The 23102-nt window shown below is 42.6% G+C and overlaps 1 protein-coding gene across 1 annotated transcript in view; it reads right to left on the minus strand.

Annotated features, from left to right (window-relative positions):
* Positions 1–12602: 12602 nt before the first annotated feature.
* The window catches only part of LOC147612826 (uncharacterized), a 158342-nt gene continuing 147842 nt past the window's right edge, over positions 12603–23102 (minus strand). Inside the window, exons 7-8 of the mRNA XM_086783468.1 lie at positions 20278–20345; positions 12603–13005 (exon numbers count right to left, since the gene is read on the minus strand). Of these exons, the coding sequence (XP_086639594.1) occupies positions 12981–13005; positions 20278–20345 (93 nt within the window). The 3' untranslated portion in view covers positions 12603–12980. The remainder of the gene's footprint in view (positions 13006–20277; positions 20346–23102) is intronic.

The raw sequence follows: 23102 nt of genomic DNA on the forward strand, positions 1-23102 counted from the left end.
CACCTAGGTAATTGGCGCTAGATTACCCTTTTTTAGTGCCAATTACCCAGGTTCTCCCAAAACCCCTCTTTTATAAAAAAAAAAAACAAGGTACGCCTAGATCCCCTCTTTTAAAAAGAGGGGTTCTGGGTGCACCTGGGTAATCAGTGCTAACAGGTCCAAAAAAATCATCCAAAGATATACATATTTACATTCGTTTCTACCGTTTTTGGGCATTATTGGATTACATCTAAAGAAGCATGGAGGCATGGGAGAACGCTAATGAAGACAAAGAGACATGTGAAGAAGGAATACACACAAAGGACATAGCTAACGTAATTGGGGATGGCATATATAGGGGATGGGCATGTTGAAAATAGGGTGTCATGGTGGGTACAAAAATTAAATGGGTTAACATAGTGGTCATGGTGTTTTGGGATTTTATGTAGGGGAAAATCTATGTCAGTGTGTCAGTGTATAGGAGTGTTGGGTTTTGTGCATAACAAACTATCAACCCTAAATATCCCTTTTTAAGTGTTATCTTAGATTATTTTATCTTGTGATACTTGAGTAATGTTACAACTATTGTATATATACTGATAGAGTGTGTAGCGCGGAAGAAGGGAAAGTGGAAACACAGGAGAGAGAGTGAGAGAGAGAGATGGAGAGGAAACATAGGTGAGAACCTGCTCTCAATATCATCATCCAAAGGAATACATGTCCCGATCACGAGGGGAGAAAACCTCGTATTTTATGTGAGGGACTACAACAAACAATGCTAAGCAAGCAGTGAAGCATTAATGAGGGAGGCAGGCCAGCTATATATATGCCCATATGAAGGCAACCGACTAGGGAAAGAATCCTCCACGACTAGGAAAAATACCCAAGGCTCCATAAAATGGGAAGGTCTGAGGTTCTGGTCAAATTCCTTGCACAAGCTAATTTTTTAATTCTTTTAATGCCTCTGGAATTTATTCTTAGTAGGATCAATGATCCTACTAAGAATAAATGATCTTTTAATTCTTTTAATGCCTCTGGAATTTATTCTTAGTAGGATCAATGATCCTACTTCGCATCGAGTCGTTCGATGTGAATGTGGGATTTAGGCTTGGCCGTTTGTGAAATAGGCATTGCAAGACGAGGAGGCGCAGGAGGGTCAAAATTGTCGTTTGTCAACATCATGTTGTGGTGAACGGATATTGTGTGGCCTTGAGCATTTGCGGGGGCTCCTGCCTGACCTAGTGTGGAGATTGAGGTTCAATGGGGGATGGTGTGCACTTAGGCACTGGGTCAAAGGTTACAAAAATAGGTGGCGGTTCAAGTTGAGCATGGTATTTCTCTACCAGTGCTTGGGCCTCTTGAAGACGTTATTTCTCAAGGATGGCATTGGGATGTATTGCCAGCAACTTTTCTTGTTTGGTGAGTTTTTGTTGGGCTACATAGGGGAGTGGTAGTTCGGCATGATTATCGCTCCAGAGGAGGAGGATGTGGTCTTTGTTGAGCCCGTGCGGATGCTAACCCGATTGTCTCCATGGCCATTAGAGCGTTGTTTCTTTAAGGATGTTGCCTTCTGAAGCTTGGCCTACAACCATGTGAGTCATGACATTTAATGGGACAGTGGATACCTTTCGATGTCGAACACTCAATACATTGAGGGACGGCATGCCTTCAACTATGGAATGAGAAATTGATTACAAAGGGCAATCCTTATAGTAATGGTCAATTCCACAGCCATGACATTGTGGTTGCATTGGCAGACGTTTCTTTTGAGGGCATTCCGCCACTGTATGGGGTCCATGTCAAACGAAACACAGAAGAGGTGGTTTCCTTGTGCGGGTGCACCTATAGTGTGCACAATTGGTTAGGGTCCATGCGAGGCATCGACAAAGGGAGATGAGGTGTTAGGGGTGCCTTGGGGATGGCGGTGTGCATGGGCTCCACAGGTTTAGCAAATGGACCTGGTTGGAATCTTTCCATGAGCAATAGGGTTTGCCTGGAGAGGCAACGGTTGGGAGGGAAAGATTGGCAGTGGAGAAGGTTGTGGTGGCGCGTTGTGTGAGTAGTTGGTTTGGGGTGGTGCCACCAGTAAGGCTTGGGGCCCGGGAGGAGAGGAAGGTAACGTTACAAATGAGATTTAGGTTATTGGCACGGTGGCCAATTGCATGGAGTAGCTTTCTCGCATATTGTCATCGAGAAAGATCGTCGATTTGTAGGCTTGATCAAAGGTGGAGGGGTCCTTGACCAATGGGTGGTCGTGAAAAGCCTTGGATTGTGCAAGCCCAAGAGAAAGATTGTCGATTTGTAGGCTTGATCAAAGGTGGAGGGGTCCTTGACCAATGGGTGGTCGTGAAAAGCCTTGGATTGTGCAAGCCCAAGAGGAAACAATCCATTAATTGCTTATCTCTTAATTTTTCCCTCTCTTCGCTCGCAAAACGGAATCAAGGTACTTGATGTGCGCAATGTAGTCGCGTTAATGTTTCCTTGGGTTTTTGTTCCAATTGGAACAGTTGGATGATAGGGCTCCATTTGGGCCCGTAGGGTGCAAAGCCAAGTATGAAGGCCTCTCTCAGTGCGTTGAAAGCACCTTTGTGCCGAGGGTCCAAGGATTGGAACGGCCTTGTCTTCAAGGCCGAGTCCAAGGAGATGGACTTTGGTTGTATCGTCGAAAATTTCAAATGCCTGACAGATTTGGTTAAAGATCTCGATGTGGAATACGGAGTCTCCAACTCCGTGGAATTTTGGCAGAAGTTTGAAAATTTTTGCCCACATAGGTTTTGTATGTGATGTTTGTGGGTGCAAGTGGTGTGACACTCCCCCCTTCCTAAAGCTTGTGCTAAGCTCCAAATGTCAAGTTGTGGCATAAGGAGGGAGGTGGTGGAAGGGTGGGGGTGGGAAAAGACCTGCGGTTAGAGGGGTAGATGCACGAGTGGGCATGGGGTGTCTATTCAAGTCGAGGTGCATGTAGGGAGGTGCACCACTAGATAAGGGCGGGCTCTTTAAAGATCGTTTCGCCCTCACGGCTAAACATGTGGCATGGCGACCACATGTGAATGTGCAATTGAGGCCGTTGAGCTGTCGAATGGAATGGAGGTTATGGGGGCTACCATGACTGAAAGGTGTCCATGGTGTGTGGGGAAGCTTAGAAGTGCACGCGTGGGCCCAAAATAAGAGTTTTAGCTCACTTTTGTCTCGCACGTGAATGCACCCTTAAGGTTAAAAAGTGGTCTTTTGAGGCATTTTATGCGTCGGGGAGGTAGACCAAAAGTATCTCTAAAGATTTAGAAAATTTAAATTTTTTGATTTTTTGATTTGTTTTTTAAAGTTTGGTACGACCGTTCGCTTACAAGCATATGGCCGTGGCTTTAGTATGGAACGGCCATGGTAAGTGTGGAATGGCCATGGTAATTTTTTTGTTTTTTTTTTGGGGTTTGGTGCGTTTGTATGCTTACAAGCCAAGCCTATGCTCGTGGCTTTAGTATGGAATGACCGTGGTAATTTCTTTTATTTTTTATTTTAAAAAAAGTTTTTTTTTTCAGATTTGGTACAACTGTATGTGTACGCTCGTGGCTTTAGTATGGAACGGTTGTGGCAAAAAAACTTTTTTTTTTGGGGTTTGGTAGGGCCGTACGCTTACAAGCGTATGCCCGTGGCTTTAGTATAAAACGATCATGGTTTTTTTTATTTTTTTTCCAGATTTGGTACAGTCATATGCCCGTGGCTTTAGTATGGAACGACCATGGCAAAATAAAAAATATTTTTTTTCTTTCGGGTTTTGTATGGCTATACGCTCCCGTGGACTTTAGTATGGAATGGTCGTGGTAAATTTTTAAAAAAAGTTTTTTCAGCTGTACGCTTATAAGCGTACGCCCGTGGCTTTAGGTTGGTACAGCTGTAGCAAATGTGGAACGGCCATGGCAAGTTAGAATTTGAATTTAAATTTAAAATTTGAATTTAAATTTGAATTTCAAATTAGAGGGAAGTGAGTGGGAGACAACTAAGACCCCCTCATTAATGCTAGGTAGGTGGGAAAGGGCTAAAGTTAGATGCTACCTCTAAATTAGTGGATTTTGACTAATTTAGAGGTACTCTAACTTAACTAATGATTAATTTTCTTAATTCCACTGTTAATCACTCTTTAACCCTCTTCTTTGCTCTCTAATTACTCCTAATTGGTGATGAGGAGTTTAAGCATTGGGATTTGATAAGTGGATTAGCAACGTTTATGCTACTCTAAAGATGTGATTATCCCTAAATAATTTTACTAATTAGGTCTCTAATTAACTCACTCAAAAGAGAAAAAATTTGACAAAAGAGACTAAATTAGTGCTAACTCTTGTTAATTAAGGTCTAATCGGAGTGAACTAAACATAGATTTGGGTCAAAGCAAGTGTTTAGAACACTAATGCCACTTCAATTAGTCTAATTACAAACAATTAGGCTTGATTTTTTGTTTTTTTGCTCTCTTTAAGTCTATTAATCACACTAGCCAATAGATTAGTGATAATTAGTTTAAAAAAAAAGAGATAATTTATGGTTTTTTATGTTTTTTGAGAGATTAGGATTCTATCTAACTATGTTAACCTACCTATGCAAAGAAATTAAGAAAAAACATAAATTAAACTAAAAATTAACAAAAAGAGTCTAGGTTTAAGCAAAAACCCTCTTTATTAGGCTCTCTAATCACCAAAATCTTAAGTTTTTTCACTCAAGAAAGTGATAATCCTACTCTAAAAACAAAGCTATACATGAATCTCAGCAAAAATATCAAAAACAACCAAGAAAAAACATCAAAATACAACAAAAAATCAAAAAACCACATGCCAAAGAGTTTCCTTGGCACTGGGCTATGGAGGCTTTGTCGGATTCGAATCAAAGATGGCGTAGACAAGTAGCAGATTGGCACTCCACGCCGGCAGTGGCGTAAAAGTTGTTAAGGAAACCTTACCCTAACATGTCATGGGAAGTTGCCTATCCGCCGAGCTTGAGCATGGCTCAAGAGCTCCATCGTAGGTGCTCATCATCGCCGTCCTCCCGCACTTGTTGTCACACCGAGGAGGTTGCTCTAATCCTAAGGGTGATGCAAGCTCTCTCTCGCAAAGATTGTGTGGGATATCCATAGAAGAGGATCGCATTGGTTAGCCTAATCACTCAAGAAAGAGAGAGAGAGAGAGAGAGAGGAAGCAAGAGGGAACAAGTGACTAGCACTAATCACTCCTAAACCCTAACCCTAAGCACACCACACATGCTAGATTAGAGTTGCAACAGAGAGAGAGAGAGAGAGAACACTTCTATTGCACAAATGGAAGAATGAGTTACAAACAAGAGAAATTGGCTTTTATAGTTCCAAGCCTTTTTCCACTAGGCCGCCCGAGAGTAAGTGACTCGGGGCGCCTAAAACATAGTTATAAGGCTTTTCTCTATGGTTTGGCAAATTGACCAAGATGCTCTTATCCTGTTATTTGAAGCTCAATACTTGTTGGGAGCGTCTTTAGGGCGTTTCCCTCATCGAATGACGAGATTTACAATACATAGTGTTGGCGCCATTCCATAAGTGTGCGGACATAGTTGTCATAGGAATGTGTTAACCAATATGTGGTTAACACCATTGTGGGAACCCAAAGCGAGTGATTATGTACTCCTAAAGGAATTTGGTGGTGGAACTGGCGTCGGCTTTCCTTGTGGCCCTAACTTTAACCCATTTTGTGCAATAGTCTATGGTTGCTATGATGTATCGGGCTTGGGTGTGTTAGGGAGTTGGACTAATGGGACCTAGAAAATTGATACCCCATTTCTTAAATGGTTGTAAGGACACAACAGGGTATAAAGACATTCTATCCTTATTGTGTGGAATCGTTTTCTCATTGGCATTCATTGTATCTTTTGACGTATTCAATGGCGTCTCCAAACAAGGTTGGCCACCACACGTCTGCAGCAGTGGAATCTTTGGAGTAGTGATATCTACTGCTGCGAAGTGTCCATCTCTGCAACTCTAGAGTGGGATTGCTCCAAAATAGAGACGTACTCGTTCTCACGGACACAGCGTCCCATGATTCTATCCTTTCCTTATTTGTAGAGTTGCTCTATAGCAAAAAATAACTGATAGGAGGTAACTTTTTTGATGAGGCATCTTGCCCGATCCTTGTTGATTGGTGCTTCGATGGGTATTTAGCAAGGACGTGTGAAACTTCCTCTCCCCATTCAAGAATTAAACATAGCTCAAGACTTCTCTCCAAGAGCCATCTATCCTGAATGGAGTAGAAGACTGGTACATCATCCTCACCCAAAATGGGGAGGCACATGACCTGAATAGGTACCTACGTTCCTGAGAATACCCTAAATCATCAGTGATAAGGCCCTTCCACGAAGTTCCCTATAATCCAATGGTTAGGTATGGTTGCACTCACCTGCATAATCCTTTGACTAGTGCCTCTCAAGTGTTGAGTGCGAAGAATTCTTTCATCCTTCGTGATATTCATAAGCCTTTTCTAATCCAACAGTGAGGTGAGAAGAGTTGCCCAGGCAGCCCACTGAATATGCATGGTTGCTCCAAGAGGTGTACCAAATTCATCCAAGATCAAGTCATTCCACATAATGGGCTGCCTGTTAGCCTCCTCAACTGACCGTGGAGGAATATGAATGAAGAACAGCATGCAATCCCAAGCTTACATAAGAGATCTCACAAAGGGTGAAGAAGGTGGTTGGTGCTCTGCATTCGAGAAGATAAAACATGGGTTGTAAATCCAATCACCTCCCCTAATCGGAATGCACCTCATAATCTGTTGGATATGAAAGTCCTTCCAAGACTTAGGGCCGAGAAGGAATGCTTTGACTACCAGCTTACAAAGTAAAGCCTTACACTACCCCTCTAGGTCAATGATGTTGTTCAATCCTCCCTCTTGCTTAGGCATAATAATGGTATCCCAAGCCACTCTCACCCTGGTGTGTACAGTGCCATCTAATCCCAAGACAACTGGGCACTGAGGATTTGATAGTATTTGTTGGCAAGATGGCAATAGAGCCTCCTCTATCCAGGCCCTAGTCATTCACATAAAATCTGTCCAATCATGCAAAGATGCATCCATCCCTGCTTCTATGGTTATGCCATGAGTAAGATGAGGAATTAGGCCTCCTCTGGAAATTATCCTCTGTCCCAACAATCCCTACCATGAGTAGGATAAGGAATTAGTCCAACAATCCCTACCACATAGAAGGAAATTATAAAACTCTCCTAGAAGGCTCTCTCTAAGGGGTGCGTTCTACCCTCACGGTGGCCACCCCTTTTTTCCAATGGTGGCTACTTAACCATATTGAAGTCTTCTCCAATAATCCAATGATCAGGGAGGGGTAGATGATCTGTGATGGTGTCCCAGAGGGCCACCCTCTCTCCCCATACATTAGGCGCATAGATATTCAAGATACCCAGCTTCAATCCCTCTTGCATAACCATAATCCCCGTTGTACCCTAGCAGGTATGATGCCCAGCTTCAATCCCTCTTACATTAGGCGCATAGATATTCAAGATACCCAGCTTCACTCCCTCTTGCATAACCATAATCCATTGTACCCTAGCAGGTATGATAACACCATGGCCAATAACAGGAGGCAAAAGTGATGCTCATATTTGGTGCCACTATCACAGTGCAAACTTGGCTCATAAAGGTTTACAAGATATTGCATAGCAGTTACCCCTAGCTCCCATGGTCACTCGAGCTCATCTTGGACCCCGTTCGGGCCCTACAATGTCATGATAGGGTGTCTACGAGTAAATCTACCTTCTCCATCTACCTCCTTCATGTGTGGACCGTGGTGAGATAACAGTTTAGTGTAGCATGTAGCCTATTTGGTTGTAAGATCCATCTTTCCATATCCTAATGTAACTAAGGTATTGTTTTTTTTAATGTGCACTTTGTAGTGAGAGAATGTGAATTTTTAAATAAAGTGTACACTTACTAAGAGACAGTTGGAATTCTGAGTAATCAAGAAATTATAAATATTAAAATTAAAATAAAAGGCTATGTTGCGATAAGCACAAATTAATTGGGGTTTTTCTATGTGCACATATGCACATATGCACATGTGCACCCCCTGCTCATTGGAGTTAGAAAGAATTTTGCTTGACAATTTCCAAGCACCCTTGGACCAAAAATGGCTATTTTGGTAACTCATGGCTAGTTCTAAATTAATGGAAGAGAACACTCAGAGGAGCTCCCTGCACTACCCCCCTAGGCCCCCGTGTGCTACCTACCATCCCTTTGCCTCCTCTCCTCTCTAGTTGCCATTCACCCTGCACTGCCCCCTCAGTTGCGGTGCTTGTAATTCCCTTTGCCCCCCCTCCTCTCTAGTTGCCATTCACCCCGCTTCCCTCCTCCCTATCTTTTGCTCCTCTTGTCGCTTCCCCTTCTTTGTTGCGCACACATCTTGCCTACCCTCACCTCTTGCTCGCCATTTTCCCGTTGCAATCCTCTTCTTTGTTGCGCACCCCTCCTCCTTCCCGCCTTCACCTCACCCTACCCTTCACCATCATCCTGCCCCCCATCCAACCCTTCCTTCACCACCTTGCTCCTTCCCTACTGTTCGCCTCTCTACTACTGCCCACCATTGCTACTGTCGCGCTGCCATCTCTTGCCCCCTTTGCCCCCTTCTCTTCGTTGCCCTTCCTTCGTCGTACTCAAGTACGGAATTTTCTTTAACAGGTTTTAAGTCAACCTTTCATTTTGATTAGCATCATGGCTAAACAACCTCCTCTGGCCTAGCGAACCATCCATTTTTCATGAGATGAGCTTGATATCCTCTTCACCGAAACTGAGAAAGACTCTAAGGCAAAACTCATGGAAAAATTCTTTGGCTCTCACCCCTCTCGTATCCAAGCCCACAATTGGGTACTTGTGGTGTTGCCTTCCAACTCTGCACTCCACTTTAAAGATGTGAGGCTACTTGGGAGAGTATTTTTCCAAGTAGACTTTGATGTAGAGGAGGTAGCCTCAAAAGTGCTCAAGGACAACCCCTTCCCTTTGGGCCCAAGGAAGATTTTCTTCCTACCATACACTAGCTACTTCGACCCTGTTGAAGAAGACCGCAATCGTTACCCTATCACACTTGAATTCCCAAGTCTTCCTCATGCTTATTAGCCATTGTTGGAGGCCATTAGGGAAGCCTTTGGGCTGGTCCTAGAGGTGGCCACCATCTTGGTTTTCCCACTTCGCTACCCAAATAGTCACATTGCCTCCTCGGCTGATGTTGTTTCCAGGGTTATGATGTTGGCTTGTGATAGTGAGTCCTTTGAGGATTTTGTGCTGCTTCCAGGACCTAATGGTCCCTTAAAGCAACGTACGGAGACATCTTGCAGACCTGACTAGTACCGGGTCTGTCACGAGGTGGGGCACTGTGCGGGATTGCCCTAGGGCTAGGGGTCATAGGAGGCAACACAAACACGCTCCCCAAGCGACACAACCTATTGTTCTGCCCTGGCTAGCCGTTTTCTAATGGTGGGTTGCCTCTCACATGGCCACCTCTCCAGGTGGGAATATTGGGTCACAGTGATGAGTTTGTAGAGTCATCCTCACTAAAGGATGTTGCATCAAGGCAAAATGACTATGTTGAGTCCTCCTTGCTTGGGATGGACAATATGTAGGATGCACTTGGTATGGATACACAGGACATGTTGCCATCTTATGAGGCCTTGCAAGATGTGTAGCAAGGTTTGGTCATGGTGTCCCGCGCGCAGGGTACCCACGCAAGGGTACCCATGCATTGTGCACATATGTAGAGTCCAAGATAGAGTGAACATGTTGACATTGGACTCTGATCTCAAGGATTTTCTCCTTCTATAGCATGAGGGAGGCGAGTCCACACTAGCCAAGCATATGCTTAGGTCCGGATCTAAAACCCTCAATCACTCAAAATGATCTTAATATGAAACAAAGAATATGAATGCAAACTCTTTAAGAATTTGATTTTGAGATCAAATACAGGTATGGGAAAGAGAACATGGTCGCAAATACGCTTAGCAGGAAAGCCTTCTTACTCGTGATAATAACCGTATTTTCAAATTCCCTACCCGTCGAGATCATGGAGAGAATTGGAATTCTTCGCTCCTATTATTGACGTGCTTAAGCACGAAAGTAAGATAGCCCATGAAATGAAAAAAGTTCAAGGGTAAAAGTTAGAGGCTCACTGTCTGTACTTCAACAATTGGCCGTGTGTTCATGAAGGAGGAGATTTGAAGAGAAAGATTCTAAAGGAGGCTTATGGATAACCTTATAGGACACACCTTGATATGTGAAGACTTTCATGACTATAAAGAAGAGTTTCTTTTGGCCCGAACTTAAGAAGGATGTATTGCAGCATGTTCTTTGATCCATGCTAGAAAGGTATGTTATGGCGATCTTAACTTGATTTATTGAGTAATTTTTGCATGTAATTTTTGTGAAGCCATGGGGACCTCTCTAGATCTTAGTACTATCTATCATCCCAAAATAAAGGTGATCAAAGATATCCTTCTAGCATTCTATGGATGAGGACCCAAGAGGTGGACAAATTATCTACATTTGGTAAGAGTTTTCTTATAATGCCTCTCATCATCGAAGTACTAGAATGAGTCCATTTAAGGCACTATATGGACAAGATTGCCTAATGCCATTAAATTGGTTCGATCCACTAATCAAACTGGAAGTGTCAAAGTAGATGCTGAATGAGATGGATCATCAAATGAAGTCTACAAAAAGAAGGACATTGAAGCTGCCAAGGATAGGCAAAAGCAATATGATGACCTGAAGAGATCTAACAAGAGTTTAATGAAGGTGATATAGTTTTTCTTCGCCTAAAATCCGAGAGAAGTTATCTTTCCTTGGGAAAGTATAAGAAACTGTCACCCTAGATATTGTGGGCTTTATGTGATTATATGGAAAGTCCGAGAGGTGCACTTTCTAGTAAGAGTGTGAAAAAAAAGAAGAAGGTGTGCATTTAATGGGAGAGACTTGGGAGTCTGAGACAATAAAATAAAAGTTTAAGTAAATATACCAAGTTATAATATATGCATAAATTTATTTGGGGCTTTTGCGTATGCATGTGTAACCCCTTTCACACATTAGTGTTAAAAAAGAAAAAAAATATTATTAAATCTTTTTAATGAAAGAAATGAACGAGCTATTCCAAGAAAATTAAATAATCCATATGCAAATAAAATGTGCTAGGGTGTCAGTATTAGTCTTGGAAAAAATATAAATAGAAGAGTACACATTTTAATGGGACAAGGTTGAATGGATAAAATCTAAAGTCTAAGGTTGGATGGTAAAGTGCAAAACCTTCGATCTAATTTTTGACATGTGAAATAAATATAAAATAAGGGGAAAAGCATGGAGACTCATAGAACATAATTAATAATTAATTCTTGTAATTAATTTGAGTAAGATACTTGATTTCAATTGAATAAATAATTAATAATTCTCTGTCTAATTTAGTACACTGTATCCTAAAAAGGTCTATTTTCACCTTAGGACAAGTTTCAATTAAGGATGTAGGTGTAATAAAGCTTTACTAGCCTATATTGATCTTTATTCTCATAGAAGCATACGTTAAATTGAAGTAGATTGAGTTGCGTATTTATTTGATTTTCCAAAATAAACTAAGGTTATGCACCTTATTCTAAAGCTTTACTAGCCTATATTGATCTTTATTCTCATAGACGCATACATTAAATTGAAGTAGATTGACTTGCCTATTTATTTGATTTTCCAAAATAAACTAAGGTTATGCACCTTATTCTAAAAAAACCAAAAATAAGCTAAGGTTATGTACCTTATCCTAAAAATTTAGCATATGAACGTTAGGATTACGACAATAATTATTAAGCGTTGACCATATAAATTTATGTCTAAATGATTAGGTTAAGAGTATTAACCAAACCTTAGAATTAGGAGAGAGAGCCTAGGTGTGAAGCAAATATTGTAGAGAACACATACACATGAGAATTAATAATGAATTAGAATTTAAATTGATACAAGGAAAATTATATTTTTAAGAGAATCTTGGGAGAATTGATTTCTTTTGGTGTAGATTGGATCAATAATCATCCTAGAGTTTGATATAGGAAGTCCTATTTATCCCACAAATTAAGAACACTAAATGGACACCATAAGACTCTTAAAGGTCACAAACATCAATTAAGGTACTAGCTACTAACACAAGCTAGGCGTATTTGGCAATTGATTAGGAGCCTAGTTTATGCCTGGATTAGGCCTTAATTAGGGTAGAACTTAAGGCTTAGCTAAGCAAAATTTGAGAGCTTAATCTACGCTTGGTTAAGGGGTTATTTTTTGACTCAATTAAACAATAAATTAGCCCCCTTAATCTTGCTCAATCCAATCCGAAAATCAACTCCCCTTTCTAAACCCAATCCTAACCTACTGAAATGTATCCTATTCATAATGAAAAACATTCTAATCAAGAAGACAAAATAAAAAAAAGGTTCAACCACTAACATAAGATTATTATTTTTCTAAAAAGAAAAAGCAAAAAAAGCCATCATGAGATCACTCCAATTCTTGCCATTCCTTGCTCTTGTTGGTATTACACACCATGCATGGGAGATTCCATTGAACTTGACATATTTCTAATACCAAGTGTAGCCTAATATATGGGGTAGATTTATTTAGGGCTATGATTAAAGCCGGCAACTACCTTAAAAAAAAAAAAGGGAGGCAGTGCCAAATAATATCATGCTATATATGTAAAATCTACAGAAAAGACACTACTGTTCACCGTCTTGAGAAGCAACAAATCAATCACGAAATGTTAGTTGCCGCTTGCAGAGGCACTTCATTATTATATTTCTACAGCTTCGCCAAGTTCAGATTCAATCACTTCAATGCACTCACCTACCGATTTTCTAGATAGCATAGCAAAGGCCAGCTTTGAGAGTATGTTTCTGTGTCGTCGTAGAATTGTGACAGTGTTTAGAACTGCCCAACGGACTTGCGAATCGGCCTTCATTTGGGTAAAGTTCAAACTCTTGAAGAGGAGGTCCAACTGCATTTGCACCATACACACACAATAATCAGAACGCAGCCCTGGCATTGGACAAGGTTCAAACTGCTACAAGCATAATAATTGACGCGCCAATGCATTAATTTGTTGCAAGCCTGCAGCAAATCAATAAAGAAATAAGGTTTAAATTAAGGTCTAAAATAACGTTCACAATTATAATTTAAGGGTCAACACAAAATAAAAAACAAAAGAACAACAAAGCTTTTGAAGAAGCAATTTATTAATAGAGGTTTTTACACGTGTCACTATAAGAGGATTGAAGTATGCAGCAACTACAACCGAAGTAAAAGTACAGCATAAAGTTCCTATGAGCCACTCAAAGTAAAGAAACTACAGAAAACAAGCTTCTTCCTCAGTAAGACCACCATATTTAAAGACAGACGGTGAAAGCGGAACGAACTCATCGCTCGCCATCCTTGATGACTTTTTTGAACTTCTGTGTTTTCTCCCACACAGACAGATACGATGCATTGTAGTCTTGCTGTGCATGGAAGCTCTCATCATCATTATCAATGATGATAGGGTTGATATGACTTCCAGGCTGTGTATCACAGTCATTGCAGTCATCAGCATGTGTATCATCGTTCCTCCCATTGCCATCTTCATTGACGCGTGAATGTTGACAGAGTGGATCGAAAAATCTTGCAACAGGACTGTCTGTGAAAAAAAATCTCATCAATGTCTATGCACTGTGTAGGGTGAGGCAACTTCATCACTTTCCAAATTGCAGAAGACCTTCTACTCATCCTGCTTCCTATCTTCGGTATTATCCACGATGCAACGGGATACTACTTGCCTGTGGGGACCATTCTCAGAAGTGTGCTTTGAAGTGACGCACCAAGTTTGTTAGCAATGTAGTTGTCCATGAAAACATATGCACGCTTAAAAAGATAAATGGGCGACAAGCAAACCTTGTTTTTCAAATCAGCTTGTCTGTAGAGCGCATACAATTGTCGGCCTCTTGCTATCTCTTCATTGGAGATGTCACGCGAGAAGAATTTGAAATGTGCTTTATGCTAGTCTTTCATGTAGTAGCCAACCATACCTTCGAATGTATGCATTTGAATTTGGCATAAACCTCTACACATGACTATAGCACCCTCTGGTTTAAAGAAGTCCCAGCCCAGGTACCATCTGGTGACCTTGCCAATGCTGATGAGCGATGGGCCATCAGAGTGATGACCATCTGAAAGTGCAGATAATTTAGACTCCACTCTGACGAATTCAAGTGGTTCCCAGCAGCATAGATTGATATCTCCGTTTCCGATAGCGACTCCACAGACACTTCGAATAGTTTGGTCCTTTTCTCTGCCGGGAAACTCGGAATCTTGTGCACGGATGGCTTGGACTCGGTGTTTCTCTCATTGGCCAAAGGCTCCACACAAGGATTAGATACTGGCTTCTTACCTCTGTCGCTAGCTTCAGACGGCCCTCCCAAATAAGGAAGGTCATAAAAGAAGGCAGAAAATATAGTATTGGAAATAGAATAACGAAAAGGTTGATGGAGGACATACACACCAGAGGAACACGCTTTCTGCTTCACTACACGGAGATTTTGAACAGTAAACGACCCTCTAGAGGCGTGATGATTCTGGAAGGCAAGCGATTGCACTGAGTCCCTGGTACAATGGATGCAGAAGGTTCACCCTCATGACAGAGTAAAGGTGCAGAAGAAGGACGACCATCTGTGTCACGATATAGCATAGATGAAGAACAGGGACGGCGATCAAGTTTCATTACATTGCTAATGTTATGAAACGGTTTTCTTCTAGGAGGCATGATGAAGACAGAAGAGGAGCACTGCAGATTATTATTAACCGAACAATAAAGAAGGAGTGAAGCTCATTAAATAAGTAAGAGAATGTCCACGAAAAGAAGGCCACACCACAGTATGGCGAGAAAGAAGAGATACCATTCATAAGGAGACATGCATGCATATAGCACACGAGTAGTAGATCTTAGAAACAGAGAAGCAGTGAAGCTCCATGACAACGTCTAGGAAAAGAAGGCCACACCACAGTATGGCGATTACGAATCGTAAATAAACATGCATGGGTCTGTAGAACATGCCATGTTGTGGAAGCATATGAACCAACAAGAAAAAGACACATTACAGTATGGTGGAAATGAACCAACAAGAAAAAGACAAATCAAATTACTTATTGCGAAGACAGAGATTGAGCATATGATATAAGGGAGGCAGAAATCGGGACCCATCCAGAAGAACGACGTGGAAAAAGTCCAGGTCATGGTTGTCGAAGCTTGAAGTCCAGAAGGAAGCTTCCACGGAGATCGAGAGTCGATGACCACAGAAGCCAATGACAAAAGAAGACGCACAAGGTGACATCCGCCAGGACGAAGAAGATGGAGCATCCAGCAAAGGAATGATACCTCACAGCCACGGACGTAGAGATTGGAAGGCGTCCAGAAGGATGGCGTGCAAGAACCGAAGGTTCTACTCCAGAAGGACGAGATCGACAGGCCACAACCATGGAAGGCACATCCGTGATAACGTGCCATCCGCAAGCACGAACAGCACGGAGAATCGAAACACCAAAGCACTGGGCACAGTGGACGATCGAGCACGAGGTGCCATCCGCCATGACGAACAGCACGGACCATCCAAACACCAAAGCACAAACGAGCGGGCACAACGGACGACTCCATCGAACCACATGCGAAATGAAGACAGACACGTGGTCAAGCATGCGAAATAAAGGCGCGCACACAACACGAAACATGCTGACGCATGCAAAATGACATGTGTAGCATCGCCGGGTTCCATGGTCACATGCGAAATGACATGTGTAGCATCGTGGGCTTCCATGGTCACCTTAGGAAAATGTCGGCTTCCGTGGTCACCTTAGGAAAATTTGGGTGCATATTTTATTAAATTTATCGAACATGGAAAAAGGTTTTGGGTGCATATTGACAGACGAAAAAGTAGCCTAGGTTTCTTCAAACTTGATCTCATCTGTATTATGCATGGAGATATAAAATACAATGGCTCAAAGCATGGAGCTTGAAAAGTGGCGGAAAAAGCAGGCAGCACTGCAATTAGACTTCAACTTTGAGCTTGTTTTTTAGAAAATCTGAGAGCCCATCAAAAGGGACTTCAAGGATGCCCAATCTTCAAAATGGCTCGGAAATGAAGCAAGGGGGCAAGGGATTCATTCCTGGATTATCCAAACAGCAAAGAACTTACTTGCAAGAAGGAAAATGCTTTAAATATAGAAAGAGGACCATATCTATATGAAGTGCCCAGAAATTATCAAAGGTGACGAGGGAAGGCTTGCTGAATGTAAGTCTGGAGGGAAATATAAGGACAACCCCATGAGATGAATCTCAAAGGAGGAGATTGGGTGTTGCTGGGCTCCGGAGGCGGCATGGAAAGATGGCTGTGTATCCTATACTTTCCAAGAGGAACTATGGACCTTTTCAGGAAAGATCAATGAGGTGGCTTTTAGACTTGAACTGCCAGAACATTGGAGGTTTATGGCCATCTGACCCCAATGCCACTATTGGTTCGCTGGCATTTTGTTTTCACAACTTGGAGAGAATAGATAGACATGACCTTGGGGATTTAGCTCATGATGGGATGCCAAGGAGTAATAACACATTGTTCAATGCATTGGACTCAAGGAAGGCTTTGGATTTTCAGAACACAACAAATGGTAAGGAGCCTTTGCCTAGAGGGGTCCCATGCAATAAGCTGATGCCTTCAGTAGGAGATCCCACTCCCTCAACTGGAGATCCCACGGCCTCAATTAGAGATCCCATGCCATTAACTAGTGATCCCTCTCCCTCAACTGAAGATGCCACTTCCTTGATAAGAGAACCCACTCCCTTAACTATAGATCCATCTCCTTCAACTAAAAATCCCATGCCCTTGACTATAGTTGCCACTCCTTCAACTAGAGATACTATGTCTAAAAGTCCTTTCTGCAAGTTGCGTCCCTATGCTTTTCATGCGACTCTATCGAGGAAGTATCAGGGATTAGAGTGGATGGAGCCTATTACAAAAGATCCACAAGAAGTGGATGAGGTACTCTTAACCTGAGCATATAACCTTCCATAAGGAACGAAAGCTTAAAGGTGGGAATTTCAGTGAAGGCCTCTTGTACCGTTTGGAAAAACACCTTACAAACATTGCCAAAGAGTGTTCACATCTATATATTTATTTACATGCACTTATAAAATTCCAAGTACTAACTTGGTTCAAAGTTCTTGATCTAGTGCATGACATTATCATTTTGAGAGCACTCATCCTCGGCCTACAGGAAGTTGGAACTCTTCCTGGAAAATCCTCTCAAAATCTATCACATCGTGGGTTTTACTTGTAAGTCTTTCCACCAAGTAAGGGATTTTCCTATCAGAAATCCATGTACCATCTGTATCTTTTTTTTCTCAAGGAAAGGATGGAACTCAAAGTGCATCCCCTTCTATGAAGCCCAGAGTCAATTGTCTCCTGAGTCTTCTGTTTCCACTCCCTTGTACAGGGCTTTGGTGTAAAAGAGGGTGCAACTAAAGCTGTCCCAGCTTCCCCTGTTCTCACCAACCCTGCCAATGTTACTTGCATAACACCAATGGTGTTGGTCAGGTTCGCTCAAGCAAGGTCATCCTTGTGTTGAAGTCAACCATAGTGGCCAGGTCATTGACCGTCACATCGTCATCCTGATGGTCATCGTCAGGTTCAACACTCTTGTCCATCCAACGATTGTTTTGTACTACATCAGCCATGACAAATCCAAGATAATTTGCTGCTACTCAAGGAAAACTCGCATGTCGAGATGAAGTGCCGCCAATATCCCACTCGTCCATGAACTCAAGTACCAATCTCGCTCTTGGAAGTTGGCCGTGTACTTTCAGCCTTCTTAACCAGGGAGATGGACTTTTGAATGTGGAGAACTCATAAGCAAACCCCCCCTTTTATACCAAAAAATCAAGGAGTTTACTTGCTTTTGGGTTTTTCTTGAAAAAAAACTGAAGTGCTTTGCAATTTTAATTAAAAAAAAACCCAAGTGCTTTTATTGACTTATAACCTTCCACCCCCTTTTTAGAAAAAAGCCATCGACTATTTTTTATGAAAAAAACCTATCTGCTTTTTCCAAAAAAAAAACAATGCTGCTTTTCCCCCAATATGCAACCAAAACCTTTTTCCATGTTGATAAATTTAATAAAATATGCCCCGAAATTTTCCTAAGGTGACCATGGAAGCCCACCATGCTACATGTGTCATTTGGCATGTGACCATGGAATCCGGCGATGCTACACGTGTCATTTTGCATGCATCAGCATGATTTGTGTTGTGTGTGTGCCTTTATTTTGCATGCTTGACCACGTGTCTGCTTTCATTTCACATGCAGTTCAATGGAGTCGTCTGTTGCGCCCGCTCGTTTTGTGCTTTGGTGTTTGGATGGTCCGTGCCGTTCGTGATGGCCGATGGCACCTCGTGCTTGGTCGTCCTCTATGCCTGGTGCTTTGGTGCTTTGGTGTTTCGATTCTCCGTGATGTTCATGCTTGCAGATGGCACGTCATCACGGATGTGCCTTCCATGGTCGTGACAAAGATGGTCGTCCTTCTTCTGCGCTCTTACATTGTCATGGGGGTAAACCTTCTGCATCCACTATATCGAGGACTCAGTGCAATCGCCTGCCTTCTAGAATCGTCACACCCTAGTGTGTATGTCCTTCGTCAACCTTTTTGTTATTCTATTCCAATACTATATTTGCTAAATTCTTTTATGACCTTCCTTATTTGGTAGGGTTGTCTGAAGCTACCGACAGAGGTAAGAAGCCAGTATCTAATCCTTGTGTGGAGCCTTTGGCCAATGAGAGGAACACCGAGTCCGAGCCATCCGTGCACAAGATTCTGAGCTTCCTGATAGCAAAAAGGACCAAACTGTTTGAAGTGTCTATCATTGTCGCTATTGGAAACGGAGATCTCAATCTGGGAACCACTTGAAGAATTCGTCAGAATGGAGTGCTTGAAAGGTTTGTTTGCACTTGAGAAAGGAGGTACCCTAGATTATCTACATTTTCAGATGGTCATCACTATGATGGCCCCATCGCTCATCAACATTGGCAAGGTCACTAGATGGTACCTGGGCTGGGACCTCTTTAAACCAGAGGGTGCTATAGTCATGTGTAGAGGTTTACGCCAAATTCGAAGGTATGGTTGGCTACTGCATGAAAGACTTGCACAAAGCACATTTAAAATTCTTCTCGCATAACATCTCCGCTGAAGAGATAACAAGAGACCGACAACTGTATGCGCTCTATGGACAAGCTGATTTGAAAAACAAGGTTTGCTTGTCGCCCATTAATCTTTTTGAGTGCGTATATGTTTTCATGGACAACTACATTGCTAACAAACTTGGTGCGTTGCTTCAAAGTAGACCTTTAAGAATGGTCCGAACAGGCAAGTATTAAGTCCTTCCCTGAATCTGCCCTAAACACAGCTGAAAACCAAGGTAGCCCTAAACCAAATCATTAGGTAGCAGGCTACCTCACCTGCCAACCACGACTGACATCCACCGATCAAGGCTAGGGCTTCCTTCACAATCCCATAGGCCCGTGTCTAACTCCGGCGTCCCATACCACCAAAGCCTGTCGATAGGCGTTTGACACGGAAAAGGTCGAATATGAGGTGTCCTCGAATGGTTTGTTGAATTTCCACATCAGAGTCTATGATACTCAATTTCGATGATTTACGCGGCATTATGCTTGTTGCATGGACATGAACACTCCATGAATTTATTTGCATATGAACATCTGCTGGTTTTGTGGATGCATGAAAGCAAGCAGTGAATGGGATCCGTTATTTTGTTTACTCATAAATTGTCTTATGGGTTTTGCAGACAACCTTTGTTTTTTAGGTACATTACAAGTAAAAGCCAAAAGCACACTTTAAGTGATTTAATGTTGCAAAGCAACACAACGCGGAAATATTTTTAGGCCGAGATGGCACCATTGATATTGTTGAGTGCTAACCTCCCACGCTCATTAATATGCGCTGATCCCAAGGGAAGGGAGGAGAATGTATGAACTATACAGTCTGCTCAGCAGCCAAACGCACGGCTATACCGACATCAAAAACAACAATCGACTATACACATGGAGGATTTGGCTGAAGCCGGCGACAAAAAGTAGAGGAATCAGTCCTGGCTCCACAGGTGAGGTTCACATTTCCATCTTTTCCCTAAGGATAAAAAGATACACATGGTATAGGATTCTTGACAGGAAAGACCCTTACCTGGTGGAAAGAAATATGCATGAAGCCAATGATGTGGGAAGATTTTGTGAGTTTTCCACGAAGAGTTTCTGCAGGCCGAGGACAAGTATGACATAGTGTCCAAGATTTAAAGCTAGGAATGAAGAATATGACTTTTGACACCTATCTGTAGAAGTTTAGAGAGTTGCAGACCTGAGCAACCTACACATGGATCCAATTATGATTCTTGGATTCTGTGTGGATGGATTGCTTGATGGATATCAATTCCAGATGAGGAATAATTGAAGCAAGACATTGAAAGAAGTCATCCGGTATGCTAAAATTTATGATGAAACCATGGCGAAGAAACAACCAAAGAAACTCCAACGATCCTTTTCGACAGATTAGCAAGATCCCAACATAAAGGAAAGTTTAAGCATGGGAAGACTTCACAAACTCCAACAGAGACCCAAAGTCAATCATAGACTAGGGAGACCCCAATTCGAAGAAAGTAAAGAAAGCAGAGCAAACACTTCCGTACATTAAGGAGGGTCGGTGTTTTACTTGTGGTCAGTGGGCACATGAGGATGAACTACACATAGGCTAAGGGCAAGTCAAAGTCGAAGGGAGCCCATGTGACCGAGGCTAACGGTAAAATTACTTCCGTACACACTATTGTTTTAGATCGTAGTGCTTGCAAAGGTTGTAGTTGTAACATGAAAGTTTTCAGTCCCATGGACCTAATACAAATGTATGGGTTGTTTGTGGGAAAAATTGCACACATTCTTTTGACTGTGGGGGTACTATGGAGACATAGCCAAGTGACCACCAATATCATGTTGACATGCCGTTGGGCACATGATATTGGGATCGATGGGTGTCTCAGATGCCTATAGCTATACAGAGCTACTCAATTCCATTAGATTTCATGATCATGAATCTAGATAGAGTAGATGTTATTATAGGTAAGGAGTTGTTTCATAACCATGATGTACAAATAGATTGGAAGGGTCATATTTATCTTTCCTAGCTAAGTTGCCACATGCTCTTTTGCCCGGTCGAGATCGGTAGCATTGTGCCTTACATGATGAGCTAGGTAGAAGAGGATGAGATTGCTTGAGAGTTGTCGCTGGGATAGATTCGTAAGAGTAAGTCTCCTTGGAGGACACCGGTACTTCTGAAGCACAAGAAGGATGGAAGTTGGAGAATGTGTGTCAAATATAAAAAGTTGAATAAAGTTATGATCAAGAATAGACATCTCCTTTCGAGAGCCAATAATTTGATTGATAGGTTGCATGGACCCGCCTATTTTACAAAGGTCGACCTTTGTACTGGTTGTCACCAGATACGGATAGCTGAGGAAGCCGTCTTTTAGACGGGATTGTACAGCATGAGTTGGAGCATCTCCCTGTTCGCGAACATGCCGCCTCTCCCCCTATTTCCTTCGTGGAGTACTCGCTTGCCTTCCTCTCCTCACTTCCACCTGCCTTGGCCCTGTCCTTCCCTCCCTTTCTCCTATGCATTGCGCCCCTTGGGTGTTTTCCGCATCTTGCTCGCCATTTTTCCAAGTTTCTTTTTTCCTGTTTTTTGCCCCGTTGCCCTTGCTCCTGTGCACTCTTGCCTCCATTTCATCCCGCCGCCTCCTTCCAGTCCCTTTGGAGCCCTTCCTCTCTGCCTTCACCCACCTTTGTTTCGCCTCCTTTTCCCTCCTATGAACCCCCCCCCCTTTGCCTTGCTGCCTCCTCACGCCCCCGCCTCGATCTCCCCCACCCCTTCAAATCTTCTTCACAACAAGTTTTTGCATTAGGGCTGCTTTCTTTCGGCAAGTGTCGGCTCCCATTGGTCTTCGCCCCTCGACGAAGACTCTATGGTAGCCGCTCCTAGCAGACCTTACTTCCTAGCACACTAAGATTTGTGACACCCGATTGTGTCGTGGGTTCACTTTTTGGTAGTATGCTTCCTAAAGTTGCTACTTGGCTAGGGGCTATAATATCCCACTCCAGTACACACTCATGCAACTTTGACAAGACACTATGCTTTATGTGCACCCAAGAGACAGTGACAACAAGCAATTGGCCAGATGACACTTTAGTAGAACACACTTTAAGGAAAGAGACACAATAGACATAAGAACAATTACATTCATTCCCTAAATTGATTGATCCCCTTGGCATTCCCAAGTTGCTCATTTATACAAGTGATCCAACCACAGTGAGTAGGAACCCACATTGAATAGGTACATCGCTTGGGCCATAAGTGCGTGCCATTGAACGTGGTGCGTGGAGCGTGGAGCGGGTGCAACCTACCACTGATTGCCAATAATAGGGATGTGTCACCCACTTGCTGATGGTGTGCAAGTGGCAGTCCTCCAAGGTAAGAGATAAGACCTAGTAAATGCTAAGGAGTGCATATAGCCATGAACATGTTGGTGCTAGGTAGGTGTCACCATTTGGCCACCTAAATGGTCCTCTCCAGTTTCTCATGCCCATTAGTGACTAGTGGTGTGGATCCGAGTGTTTGGGATCCCAGTACTTCACCCCCATTTGTGGCCAGCGTGTGGATCTGAGTGCCTGGGATTCCATTCCGCGCTTTCCAATGTGCCAGATTTGTGCCTGGAAATGCTAGTGTTGTATTGTGTGAAAACATGCCTAAACCTGCTATTTTATCCAGCCCAAAAGGGTATTTTTGATGTTTTACTTGTCTTTGCTGCTGGCCGACAGCTTACCCTGACCGACCAGCAGTCCTATTGCATATATAAGAAACTCAACATTATTCACAACTACATAGAACAACATAGCTCCGAGTCTTGCTGCAGCCGGTGCTTCTTCATCTACAGGCATCGCATCTTTACCTTCTGCTGCTGCTGC

Source organism: Cibotium barometz, chromosome 45 (assembly GCF_041138505.1).
Source record: "Cibotium barometz isolate CiBa-2024 chromosome 45, ASM4113850v1, whole genome shotgun sequence".
NCBI classification, from domain to species: domain Eukaryota; kingdom Viridiplantae; phylum Streptophyta; class Polypodiopsida; order Cyatheales; family Cibotiaceae; genus Cibotium; species Cibotium barometz.